The sequence below is a fragment of the Nothobranchius furzeri genome, chromosome 9, assembly GCF_043380555.1.
Source record: "Nothobranchius furzeri strain GRZ-AD chromosome 9, NfurGRZ-RIMD1, whole genome shotgun sequence".
NCBI lineage: Eukaryota > Metazoa > Chordata > Actinopteri > Cyprinodontiformes > Nothobranchiidae > Nothobranchius > Nothobranchius furzeri.
Genome location: NC_091749.1, coordinates 30,697,642 through 30,711,355, shown reverse-complemented (window position 1 = coordinate 30,711,355; position 13,714 = coordinate 30,697,642). Strand labels below are relative to the sequence as shown.

At 41.2% G+C, this 13,714-nt stretch overlaps 1 protein-coding gene across 1 annotated transcript; it reads left to right on the top strand.

Moving 5' to 3' along the window:
* Positions 1 to 4,229: 4,229 nt before the first annotated feature.
* atp6v0d1 (ATPase H+ transporting V0 subunit d1) lies at positions 4,230 to 13,037 on the top strand. Its single transcript, XM_015953998.3, has 8 exons — positions 4,230 to 4,437; positions 5,361 to 5,532; positions 8,071 to 8,249; positions 8,341 to 8,420; positions 10,049 to 10,126; positions 10,197 to 10,373; positions 10,693 to 10,770; positions 12,211 to 13,037. The coding sequence occupies exons 1-8, from the start codon at positions 4,311 to 4,313 to the stop codon at positions 12,370 to 12,372; spliced, it is 1,053 nt and encodes a 350-aa protein (XP_015809484.1). The 5' UTR covers positions 4,230 to 4,310; the 3' UTR covers positions 12,373 to 13,037.
* The last annotated feature ends 677 nt before the right edge of the window (positions 13,038 to 13,714 follow it).

The following is a 13,714-nucleotide window of genomic DNA, read 5'->3' as shown; positions in this document are numbered from 1 at the left end:
TTGTAACATTAATATGTTACTGGACACGCTGGTCTGGTTGGTTAGACCAGTGTTTGAAGTGGAAAACACACACACACACACACACACACACACACACAGACACACACACACACACACCAATTAACATAATGCTGATAGCGTGGACTAGAAGACAGGTGATGGTTTACGTATTTAAATGATGATCAGGCTGCTGTAAAATGTAATCTCCATCCACATCCAGACACAATGATCCTCTATTCTTTCTCTATTTGCTCTGCTCTTGTCTGGACTGATCAGCTTATGGTGCGCGCGGCGCGCCTAACTAGCGGCTGATGCACATTTTACGCATTTGGAGAGGTGGACTGGATGCTTTGCGTTTACTGGAAGATGGTCCACTTAACGCACGGGTGTAGACTACATATTAATGACAAATGAATGAAAATTTAATTGTGAGTTTTTACTTCATATTTTATAAATAAAAAGGACGGGGGAACACATTTATGACGTCTTTTTAAACTAAATTTTCTAGCGCGACCTGCCTGCTTCACTTAAGTTACTGCTTATTAAGGTCCGTCCAAAATTACCGTGGGAAACGGGTAATAATGGCTCTTTGATGGGAACAGGTTGCCGACCCCTGGTATAAGATCTGAGCTGGTAAAACAAAAATCCTCATCAGCAGGCTTTTTTGAAAGTGGGGGGGACACAGCTGCCAATCACAAATTTTGTTAAAATGACGCCTATGAGTTCAGTATTCAAGATCCCCTGAAGTTCACCACATGTTAAGTGAAGTATGGACAGGCCATCTATATTTTTCTTTCTAAGCTGAGAACCATTCAAGCTGGGGAAATTCTGTTGTTACCAGCGAAGCAACAGGTCCTTCAGAATGAAAGCTGAACTCGCTGACCCAAGGAGGGTCCTCTTTTTGACGCTGTGAAACACCTGTCGCTTTTTACCTGGAGACTATCCAAACACTGGTTTGTTGTGCTGTGACGCTGTACCATTGGCTCCAGTACCAAAAGGAGGATCCGTGGACCTGGCATCCGGATCTGTACGGAGGTCTCACTGAGGGTATGTGGATGCGACAGAATGGCGTCTCATGTGTTTATGACCACGGGTCTCAAACTTTGCTTCTCCGGATGCGAAGGTTCTGAATTTGACACCATTCGCACACACCATTCACCTCACACTTCATTCCAACAAAACATCCATCATTAGAGAGTTAGTCTTGTTAAATTGTTTAAAATTATTTAGTAATAAATTTCCTTAAATGTGTGAAAGTCTCTCTTTCTTCTCTTGTCTCTCAGTTAATGCAAAGTGTTATTAGAAGGTCCCTGTAATAAAAACATCCAATCTTCTGATTTAAATAACCCAGTGTCCGTAAGACGGGATTCATACTAGATATGAATTTTTAATGTCTTATGGTCCTTAATTAAATGTATATCTAATTCATTACAGCTTCATATAGTAAATAACTTATCCTGCTTCTTTTCATCAGACTAGTGTGTGTGTGTGTGTGTGTGTGTGTGTAAATTAAAAAACATGTTTTTTGTAGGGTCACAACTACGCCACCAGAGGGCGACAGCGTTAGTAACAGAAGCCAAAGATGAAAAGTTAACAAGATAGATCCTTGTCTTGTAAATTTGTGTTTAGAAAATCACTTCAGTTGGATGTTTTCAAAAGTCTTCTTCAACACCTTCTATTCAAAATAATTGTATTTTTAAGTTTCTTTTATTGTATTGGAGGATTTTATACGGGAAATGTCTGCTTCAAGAACCGGTGTTGTGCCATAAATCGACTCGCTGCCAAAAAATGATCGGCCACCGCGGGATCGCGCACGGTTAGGTAATTGCATTTCTAGACAAAATTCCCCAGGATTTCACCCTAAAACTCAGCATATCTAGCAATATGGACATTCAGAAAGCAGAGATAACCTCTTCCGGTACTTAAACAGATGTTTATCGCAGATATTAGTTTTTCCAGTTCCGAAGTTGTTTTAAGTGTTGCTATTTGTCCTAAACGTTCACAATGAGGATATATTAATCATTTTTGCAATATTTGTGATTGAAAGATGGTTTGTGGTAAGAACTGGCTTTCTTTATGTTACAGCCTTGATACTAAAAAATAAACAATGTAAAATGGCGCCCTGTATTGAATGTAAACGTTGTATAAATGGAAATAAACAATTCTCCAGCGATTTGATTTTTTTCCCCTTCCTTTCTTTAGTCCACTTGACATGGAGCCACAGTTAACTAGTTTGGGGCACATTTTTACTTGAAAAATAGTATTTAAACTGATCAAGCTTTGGCTTTAATGACACTGTGTAGGTTACTATCTATACATTACTTTGCTCTATTTAAAAGAAACAAGATAAAAGCACTTCAGCACATAAAATTAAGATTGTCACTTGCCAAATAGAGACTACACCCTCCTGTTTACCTATAAGAAACGCCCCAAAATATCTTTAAATTCTTTATTGATGATTTAATTGTAGACAACTAAAATGGCATTTTACTTGCCAAAAAGTGATTGAATCGCTCAGATTTTCATGGAGGCTAAAAGTGACCAAATAAGGGTTTTATGTATTATCTGTTGATGTTACTGTACTCATACTGTCTACTGTATCATCAAAAACACCCCAAAAATGGCAAAAAAAAAAAAAAATTAGATTATTTCCCTTGCCTAAAATTGATTACAGTGTCCTGGTCACCTGTAAAGAGTTAGATTTACCTAAATATTACTTTATTTATTATCTCTTGATGTTATTAGTACCATCACAGGATGCTGGGTCTCTTACACATTCATAAACACCTCAAAAATGACAACAAATGATCATTTCCCTTGCCAAAAATTGATCACAGTGTCCTGGTCACCTATAAAGGGTTAAATTTACCTAAATATTACTTTATTTATTATCTCTTGATGTTATTAGTACCATCACAGGATGCTGGGTGTCTTCCACATTCACAAACACCTCAAAAATGACAACAAATGATCATTTCCCTTGCCAAAAATTGATCGCAGTGTCCTGGTCACGTGTAAAGGGTTAAATTGAGATAAATATTACCTTATTTATTACCTCTTGATGTTATTAGTGCCATCACAGGATGATGGATCTCTTCCACATTCACAAACACCTCAAAAATGGCAAAAATGATATTTTCCCTTGCCAAAAACTTCAGTGTCCTGGTCACCTGTAAAGGGTTAAATTTACCTAAATATTATATTATATTATATTCAGGTCAATTTAACCCTTTACAGGTGACCAGGACACTGTGATCAATTTTTGGCAAGGGAAATTATCCTTTTTTGTGTGTGCCATTTTTGGGGTGTTTTTGATGATACAGTAGACAGTATGAGTACAGTAACATCAACAGATAATACATAAAACCCTTATTTGGTCACTTTTAGCCTCCATGAAAATCTGAGCGATTCAATCACTTTTTGGCAAGTAAAATGCCATTTTATTTGTCTACAATTAAATCATCAATAAAGAATTTAAAGATATTTTGAGGTGTTTCTTATAGGTAAACAGGAGGGTGTAGTCACTATTTGGCAAGTGACAATCTTAATTTTATGTGCTGAAGTGCTTTTATCGTGTTACTTTTAAATAGAGCAAAGTAATGTATAGATAGTAACCTACACAGTGTCATTAAAGCCAAAGCTTGATCAGTTTAAATACAATTTTTCAAGTACAAATGTGCCCCAAACTAGTTAACTGTGGCTCCATGTCAAGTGGACTAAAGAAAGGAAGGGGGAAAAATCAAATTGCTGGAGAATTGTTTATTTACATTTATACAGCGTTTACATTCAATACAGGGCGCGATTTTACATTATTTATTTATTTTTTAGTATCAAGGCTGTAACATTAAGAAAGCCAGTTCTTACCACAAACCATCTTTCAATCGCTAATATTGCAAAAAGGATTAATATATCCTCATTGTGAACGTTGAAGACAAATAGAAACACTTAAAACAACTTTCGAACTGGAAAAACTAATATCCGCAATAAACATCTGTCTAAATACCGGAAGAGGTTATCTCTGCTTTCTGAATGTCCATATTGCTAGATATGCTGAGTTTTAGGGCGAAATCCCGGGGAATTTCGTCTAGAAATGCAATTACCTAACCGTGCGCGATCCCGCGGTGGCTGATCATTTTTTGGCAGCGAGTCGATTTATGGCACAACACCGGAAACGGGCTGGTCTTGTGACCGGATGCTCCACCGCGACAGACGTCTGTGATGCACACTCAGGTGACCGATCAGATGACGGTCACGTGGTTCAGTCAGCTGACGCTAACCGGACAGCAAGCGGTTTGACTCGATCGGCCAGGATGCCTTTCTCTGAGTTGTATTTTAACGTGGATAATGGCTACCTGGAGGGGCTGGTTAGGGGGTTTAAAGCTGGTATATTGTCTCAGGGGGATTATTTAAACCTGGTGCAGTGTGAGACTCTGGAAGGTAAGTTTTAAAGAAGCTAATGCTAACTAGCGCAGCTCAATAGCTTAGCTCGGGTTACGTGGAGGATACTGGATCTTAATGGGCCACATTGACTCGTAGCCGTTTTTTGTGGGTTCTTACTGAATAACCTTTACCTTGACATTTGCCACCGAGTATTGTGGAAATGTGTCTAAGAATTGTATATTAATGGCTGCTACCATTCATTTAAGCTTGCCGTACTGGTATAGCATAATGAATATTCTCAGCGTTTCTTTGTCAACGTTGGACTACTTAGAGGAAGTGGAACAGCTGGCCAAACAGCAAAGCCTGGTTCAAAGTAACCTATAGGAATTCTACTAGAGCTCGTTTATTTATGACGTGTCTTAGGCGACTGTTTGTATTATTCACGCGTCTAGATCTAAGATCAACAAGAAGTGTGTAAAATACTATGTTTCCATTTATTTTTTAATCAGTGTTCAGGTGAACTGCTGCTTGTTTCATGGTTACGTTTATTTTCAACTGTGTTTTTACATATTTTATGAGGAAAATTGGATGCAGCAACCCAGTGAAATATGTGAAATATCGTTAATAGTGCAAACAGGAGCATTTGTTTTATTGCCTCTGTTCTCTTCAGGCCTGGGCTTTGTAGTGGCTGATTCACGACTAAAAATAAAATGTTCCATTTCCTGTTGTGAAAACACAGCATTCCACTTCGGTTCTGCATCGACGACGGTGTATTTTGGATCATTGTCATGCTGAGCAATTTTGTTTTCCTACGAGCTTCAACTTAACTCATCTACCTAACCTTGCTTTAGGACCGGACCCTTTCCAGTTTCATGCATCATAGGTTTAAAAATAGAAACACGTTTTTTTAAGCATACCCACATAATAACCAGAGTGTTACAAATTAGCATTTTTTTCCCCTCTATCTGTTTCCCGTGCAGATCTGAAGCTCCACTTGCAGAGCACCGACTATGGCAGCTTCCTGGCTAACGAGGCGTCTCCGCTCACGGTGTCGGTCATCGATGACAAGCTGAAGGAGAAGATGGTGGTGGAGTTTCGCCACATGAGAAACCAGTCTTACGAACCCCTGGCCAGCTTCATGGACTTCATCACGTAAGTCAGAATTTGTGAAACCGATCAAACCGATTCTTACCTCCTAAACGCTAAAGGGCCGGTCAGCCGCTGGGTGGAGTCTTACTTCACTCACGCTTCTTGTTGAAGGGCAGCATGCACACAAACACACACAGCAGACTCCCCGCACAAGCGACCAGAGAAACATCAGCAGGCTGGAGGTTTTTCACTTCCCCTCGTCTGACAGAAGGACAGACAGTGCCACCTGGGACCTCTTGGCCATCAGCTGCGGCTGATTCCTAATCAATGTAGAGCTGATTTTTAACCTGAAGAGGGAGATATAATTACAGTTTTAGGCTGAACGTTTAAATTTTAAGCAACATGAACTAAAATGTCAAAAATAATGACTATGCGTGTCTGCAGCACTGTTAGACACTCATCTATACAGTTTATCAGCAAAAAAAGTCTTATTTAGGTGTTACTCGCTCTTTAAATTTCACCTACATGCTTTCCTGGATGAAGGTGTACAGGTGCAATGAGCTGGTTTTCCTACAGTGTTTTGGAACGTTTTTTCTCTCTGATGTGACACATATTACATCTGTGGCTGATGGATAAAAGCAAAGTGCCCAAACACAGGTGGTTGTAAGGTGTTTTCTCTCAGATAATTTTATCCTCCGCTGGCTCACCTGTTTACTCTCTACACAAATGTGTCAAAGCCACACCCCAGGTCATCACAACGACAGTCTTAAACTCTGCTCTTAATAAGCTCACGTTCTGGTTTAAAGGCTCCTTCTCTGACTAAAATGTGCAAAAAGACTGAAGACGTGATTTAGGATTGTGGAAACCTCAGCTGTGTTTCCTCCAGTGGTGATGGATGGTCTGGTGGTAGAGCATGTAACCCTGATAGTTGGTCATTATGATAGATGATGAATTGACCTTTAAATGTTGTGTTGATGTAACGTACAAGAAGGCCCAGCCATGTGTGTATTTTTATCCCTAGAGTTGCTAATTGAAGGCTGAAGAAACCCTCATGATGCTGTTTTTATTCTTGTTTTATCAGTCCTGACCAACGCTTTCATGAGCGGCTCTAAAAACGGCTCATTAAAGACCTGCTTCAGCCTGGTGAGGTTAGGGTTTCATACAAGGCCCAGTCAGGTTTTAGGGTTTCCATCCGTCTCCTGGTAAAAAGAGTTTAAATGGTTCCTAGACCACCTGTCTGCAGAATAAACAGAGTAAAACATTCATTTGTTCCTGTTAATCCTAATTAAAGGCTCATTAATATGCTGTCCATGACAGTAGGGTATTTTTATTCTTTTATTTTGAAAATTTTACCAGTTTGTAGCTAATTTTTGCTGTGTTCTGTTCTATAACCGAACCTACTAGCCTCAGACTGTTTAATTTTTTATTTAATTGGGGGGGGGGGGGGGGGGGGGGCATTTGAATGCTTCAGATCAACAAAGGAGCTTCACTGTCAAAGATAACCTGAGTAAATATAAAACACTGTTTTTTATTCATTAAAGAGCAAGTCACCCCCAAATCTTTTTTTTTCTGATAAACTATATAAATGTGTGTCTAATTGTGCTGCAGACACGTGGAGTCAATAGTTTAGCACTTCAGTGCATTTTAGTTAAAATTTAAATTTTCTGCCCAAAACTGCCAGTGTTGTCCCGTTGTCAGGTAAAAACTCTGCACTGGAGTTGAATTTAAATCTGCCATCATTATTGTCTAAGAGGTACCCTAGAACGTTAGCTGGTACCATATGATGTCACAGTGACGTTGTGAGCCTGTGTGTGTGTGTATTTGTTAGCGGCCCCGCCCTCTCGGTCTGCTAGACAATAGCATTTGTTGTATTTTTCAAACAGGAAGTGGGAGTGGAGTTATACTCTGGTAGGGGGTGACTTGCTCTTTAAGAAGAGATTTCAATCTAATGCAGCCTGGCCCTGTTACAGGTACAGCCTCTGTTAAAGAGAACATCTATAACCTAATATTTTCAAAAGCTGAGTTTTGTTAAATTCGTCACACTGCTCAGACTTACTCACCTCAGTAAAACCTGTCTGACTCAAATAAGCTCAAATCATCTTACAAGGCAAAAGGTCATCATCTCATGATGGACGGGGTTCTCCTGGTGGACGCTCTTCTCGTCATAAATAATAAACATTCAAATGAAGTGACTGCTCTGCTTTGTTTGCCCCAACTTCAACACTGGAGTAACACGTCTCAGTAGCTCCTTAACATCTCCTAGGCAGAACCAGGGATGCTGTTTGTAATATATATGCAAGTCTTAATAAAATACTAATAGCTATAGATTTGTGTACTAAAATTAGTTAGTTAAAATGCTGCTCATGGATTCACGTTTAGAGTTTTTCTCATTAATGAGAAAACAGGATTGGTGGAGTCTTTAGTTGGATTGTGTTTTTGTGTCTGGGCCTCTCTACGTAGGCTGCTTCCCCCGCGACCCGGCCCGGATAAGCAGAGGCTGGATGGAGATTGTGTTTTGATCAGAGCACTGTACAAATAAACAACACAGCATCACATGATGGTTCTGTATTCTCATCACTTCCGCCCCACTGCTCTCCTCAGGTACAGCTACATGATCGATAACGTCATCCTGCTGATCACCGGCACGCTGCACCAGAGGGCCATCTCCGAGCTCGTCCCTAAGTGTCACCCTCTGGGCAGCTTTGAGCAGATGGAGGCCGTCAACATCGCCCAGACCCCCGCTGAGCTCTACAACGCCATCCTGGTGGACACGCCTCTGGGTACGCACTAACCTGTCCTGTCCTTTAATGTCTCATGCTGAACAGCAGGGGGAGACAAAGCCATCACTAACTCTGGTCCTTGTTCTTCCAGCTGCATTCTTTCAGGATTGTATATCAGAGCAGGACTTGGATGAGATGAACATTGAAATCATTCGTAACACCCTTTACAAGGTAAAACAGAGGAGCAGCTTTCATAAGTGTGAACTTTTTATAGCGTGTGATGAACTAAAAGATTATATCTGTGGTTCAGGGGAACACGACACATGATGAATTAATATACCGTAAATCCTCTAATATTAGCCTGTGTTCAATTAACGGCCGGGTATCATATTTTGGCCGGTGTCGGAGTCGGCGGAGGTGAATAATGGCCGGTATTTTATTGTGGCAGGGTGGAATGTGGTAACAAGCAAGTACAGGGGGCGGTTGTGTCATCCGTCTCACTTTTGATTTGCCAGTGATAGACCGCGAGGGTAACTTTAACCGTGCGGAGATGAAGAGGAGGCGAAAATTTGATATCAAGTTCAAAGAGAACGTGCTGATTATGCTGCAGAACACTCTGGGGAGCAGTAACAGGGGTTGTATGAACTAGTCGACTTCACTATAGTGACTTTTTATGCCTGTCATCGACTAGTCGCTGTCACTTGATAATGACCGGCAAGATGCAGTCCACGGAAAAGACAGCAGCCTGCTGTCAGCAGGTGACAAGCTCCTGCGCTCGGGGGGGGGGGGGGGGGGGGGGCAACGCGCTGTGCCAGAGCGTCGGTACTGACACGCGATCGTTCATGTCTGTTCATTTCCTTTAATGTTTTCTGTCTTTTATTTGCGCCTGATGTGTTTCGCTGCTGTGGAGCGGGGCGCTTCACCTTGTCCTCCGACGCACTGATCACTGATGCGGCCCCCAAGCAGCGAGCACTCCGCTGTTTTTGCGGTCGGTAGATCTGCATCCTGAGCACGGCCACAGTAACATTATCAAATCAGGTGTCGCCACCTCAAAAACTAATTTAACACGCGATCGTTCATGTCGGTTCATTTCCTTTAATGTTTTCTGTCTTTTATTTGCGCCTGATGCGTTTCGCTGCTGTGGAGCGGGGCACCACCTTGTCCTCCGACGCACCGATCACTGATGCGGCTGGCAAGCACTCCGCTGTTTTTGCGGTCGGTAGATCTTTTAGAACTGCAGTTCAAAGGTAACTCATAAGGTGAATATATGAACCCAGGTAGCAGTTTTTCTTTAGGATTGAGAGGAGATGCAGGAAGATAATAAACAGACAGGACACAAAAATAGTCAAATAAAAACAAGTTAGTTTTTGTACCTGGTGGTTGCAACAAACAGACACCATTGAAGGTAATCAGAAGTGAGGAGCAGAAAATGAAATAATTATTTTAATGTTTAGAGCAGCAGGAACTCTGAGAGGCTGCAGGTGTATCAGTGAGCTTGCGGCCACTGTGCAGGGGGAGGGGGGAGATGGCTGAAGCAGAAACTACCGTTGTTAAAAGAAATGTGTTTAACTTTGAAAATGTGGGCACAATTTTAATTGTCAAAAACTCCAGCGAACCATTAGTTCATTTTGCTCAAATAGAAATTGAGGCCTGCCTCTAATTCTGGCCCTCCTTCCAATAAAGGCCTGGAGCTTGGTGAGCTTGAGTCAAATACAGGCCCGGGCCTGCATTAGAGGATTTACGGTAAAACAATAAAAAAAACTTCCAGTATGTGTTTATAAGACATTAAATACAGGTTCTAGTAATCAAAGCTGTTATTAAAAAGTACCTAAATGTGTGTTTTTGTTGCATCCTCTCAGGCTTATCTGGAGGCTTTCTATAAGTTCTGCTCCAACCTGGGAGGAACCACTGCTGACACCATGTGTCCTATCTTGGAGGTGGGTTGTTTAAGGCGTTAGTTGTTCTCTGGGTTATAGTTTCATTAACTTTATTCTGTCTGTGTGTCAGTTCGAGGCCGACAGAAGAGCCTTCATCATCACCATCAACTCCTTTGGTACTGAGCTGTCCAAAGAGGACCGTGCTAAACTCTTCCCCCACTGTGGCAAGCTCTACCCAGAAGGCCTTGCACAGCTGGCTCGGGCAGATGACTACGAGCAGGTCAAGTCTGTCGCTGATTATTATCCCGTAAGTCTAAGAATCTGGGTTTGCCTGGTGGGTTGAACAGTCTTTTATTTTGGGTTTGTAACTGAACAGCAACATTTGGCATCGTCGTTTGGAGGCAAAGTGTTGCTCATCCATGTTTGTATTTTCTGTACATGCATGTCCTCTACCATCCACTAGAGGGTGGTGCAGCACCCTGTATCAAGCCAACTATTATCATGCTTGTGTCTTATTTTGTACATTTAGGACAGACGGAACAACGTGTTTATTTATTTATTTTTTGTAGTTTTCTCTCATTAGTGAGGAGTTAATTCTGCCATTGAATTTGCTTTTCTCTTCTCAGGAATACAAGCTGCTGTTTGAGGGCGCTGGCAGCAACCCAGGAGATAAAACTCTAGAGGACCGTTTCTTTGAGCACGAGGTGACTGATGTATTTTATACCACACACAGAAGGTCCACTTACTTTATTAACACAAGAGTTATTGTAAGCCCACGCATAGCCCACAGCTGTTTTTCTCCTGGGCTGCATTAAAACACTCTGATCTGCAGGATGGGTTACTGATGTGTATGAATGTTTAAAGAGATTTCACTCTAAAGGACTTACATTCTGAATGTTTTAGGCCTGATTTTGCCAAATCGGTTTTTCATGCTGAAGAATGACACACATAGCAGCGTACTGCTAAAACCTGGCAATAGCGACGCTCAACACCTGCTCACTGACGGCCTTTCTGCAGTGAAGCAGCGGTTAAATCAGAAGTTTTTGTTTCTGAATGAAAAGACTGAGTTCATTTTGTTCTGTGAGAGCGCCTCTGTTGGTACCGCTACTCTGAACTTTGACTTTGGCATTACTGTAAAACTCTAGGTGTGATTTTAGATTAGAATTTCTCTATTTCCAAACAAGTTGATTCAGTAGTCAATCAAGCTTCTATCACCTTCGTCTTTCAACTAAGGTTTTTATGCCTTTTTATGCCAAACTGACCTTGAGAAGGCCATGCATGCTTTTATCGGCTCCAGGGGCCTCATTCATCACACGTTCGTAGAAATATTCCTAAATCCCTTCCTATGAACAAAATTTAGAATGTTCATATGAACGGTCAAAATTCTGATTTATGAAACATGCGGTGGTCTCTCGTACGCACGTTTCTCCGCACTCGTCTGACGATAAATCCCACCTGTGCATACCCAGGTGCTCTTGTCTGTTCCCAGTCATTTACATACAGGAATGCCCTCAATTAACCGTATTTGGTCACGCTACGTCCTCCGCTTGTGAGGGGATTCCCTGCTTTCTACCCGGAAAAAAGAATGAAAACTTTGTTGCGAGATCAAGAGACTGGCTGCTGAAGTGCAAAAGAATTAAACAAGTTGCAAAGGTTGTAAATGCGGTTAGGACCGAGAAGAGGTTCCCGACAGGAATAAATAAAAACTTTAATGTGATAAATCGTGGAGTAACTGGTTGTCATTTACATTTAATGACATACATACACACGCATACAAGCTCACAACGACATTGTGACATCATATGGTACCAGCTAATGTTCTAGGGTACCTCTTAGCCAATAGCGATGGCAGATTTAAATTCAAATGCAGTGCAGACTTTTGACAGTTTTAGGCAGAAAATTAAAATTTTAACTAAAATGCACTAAAGTGCAAAACTTTTGACTACATGTGTCTGCAGCACGATTTATATAGTGTATCAGAAGATAAAAAGTTGATGTGGGGGTGACTTGCTCTTTAACGTGAACTTTTCCTAATTAACACGATGAGGCGTCTGATTGTTACTATAAATAATAGTCCTATTCTGGCAGAACTTCATGAGCCACAAACAGTTCTGCTGATTGTCTGCTGTCCTCTATGCTTGCAGGTGAAGCTGAACAAGTTGGCGTTTCTTAATCAGTTCCACTTCAGCGTGTTCTACGCGTACGTCAAGCTGAAGGAGCAGGAGTGCAGGAACATCGTCTGGATCGCTGAGTGCATCGCTCAGCGACACCGTGCCAAAATCGATAACTACATTCCGATCTTTTAGTCTTCCCTTTCCTCTCAGGCTTCCATGCTCCTTCTCTCCATCATAATTTCATTCAGTCCTTTGTCTCTAGTCTCAGTGTGATGGAAGGATGCAAAAAGTTCTCCATTATTCACCTTTGTATGCAAATTGGTTCTAGATGACAATATTTCATGACTTTTTTTTCTAACTTATCTACAAAGTAAAAGAGAGTTCTACGAATAACTCCGTTTTAAATGGGAATAAAACAACATGATCCTGAGTCACCAGGTGTACCTCGTTCACCCATTTGACTTTCAAACACATCTTCATAAACTTTCCAAAGCTCAGTGTGTTTCACACGACACACAATGTCCAGCTGACACTTCAGGCAGATAAACAAATCTGTGTATTTGCAATTCATCAGAGGGAGGAAACGACTTGAAAGGCACCAAGCAACGAAGTTGATTTGTTTTTCTTCAGCTACACCAGTCAGCAACTGCATTTTATGAGCTTACTGACGTTGCAGTTTATCAGAGTTTGAGATCTGTCATAAGGGTAACTTTACTCTGAATGTCCCTTCTGTCCAGCTCAGTGTACATGAACGTTCTTCTGCTCCTGTCTGGCTCTTTATTTATTTCTGCTCCAGTGCGAGGTTTTGTCTGTATGTCTAAATTATATAAGACTAACAAGTGAAGTGATTCTGATTTGTTGTTTGAATAGATTATTGTTAAATGTTATAAATGAAACCGCAGAGCAGGATCTTCCTCCCGCGTCACGTTCTACATGAGTAAAGTAAATAAAAATAAACAAAGCTATATAGATGTTTAAGATGACCGTATGATTTATGTATTTTCATGCTGTAAAAACTTGATTTATTACTGTTTTGCTCTGTTGTGACGTGTTGTAAATGTAACAGAATAAACTGCTCTGATGCAGTTATGAAAAAGTAACTATGACTGATTTATTAATTACTCTTCAGTTTTATTTGGTTGGCTTTTAAATTAGAATTTAGGTCAACGATCCATCCATTTTCGTCATCTTATCCGGAGTCGGGTCGCAGGTGAAGCAACCTAAGTCGAGAGGCCCAGACTTCCCTCTCCCCAGCCACTTGGGCCAGCTCCTCTGGGGGAATCCCAAGGTGTTCCCTGGCCAGGTGAGAGGCATAGTCCCTCCACCGTGTCTTGGGTCTACCTTTAGGTCTCCTCCCGGTTGGACGTGCCTGGAAAACCACCAGGGAGGCGTCCAGGAAGTATCCTGACCAGATGCCCGAGCCACCTCTACTGGCTCCTCTCGATGTCAGCCATCGTGCTTTAAATTCACCATATTCATTATTTTGTGCGGTGTAGGAGGTTCAGAGGGAAAACGCTTATTTTTTTTAACCAGA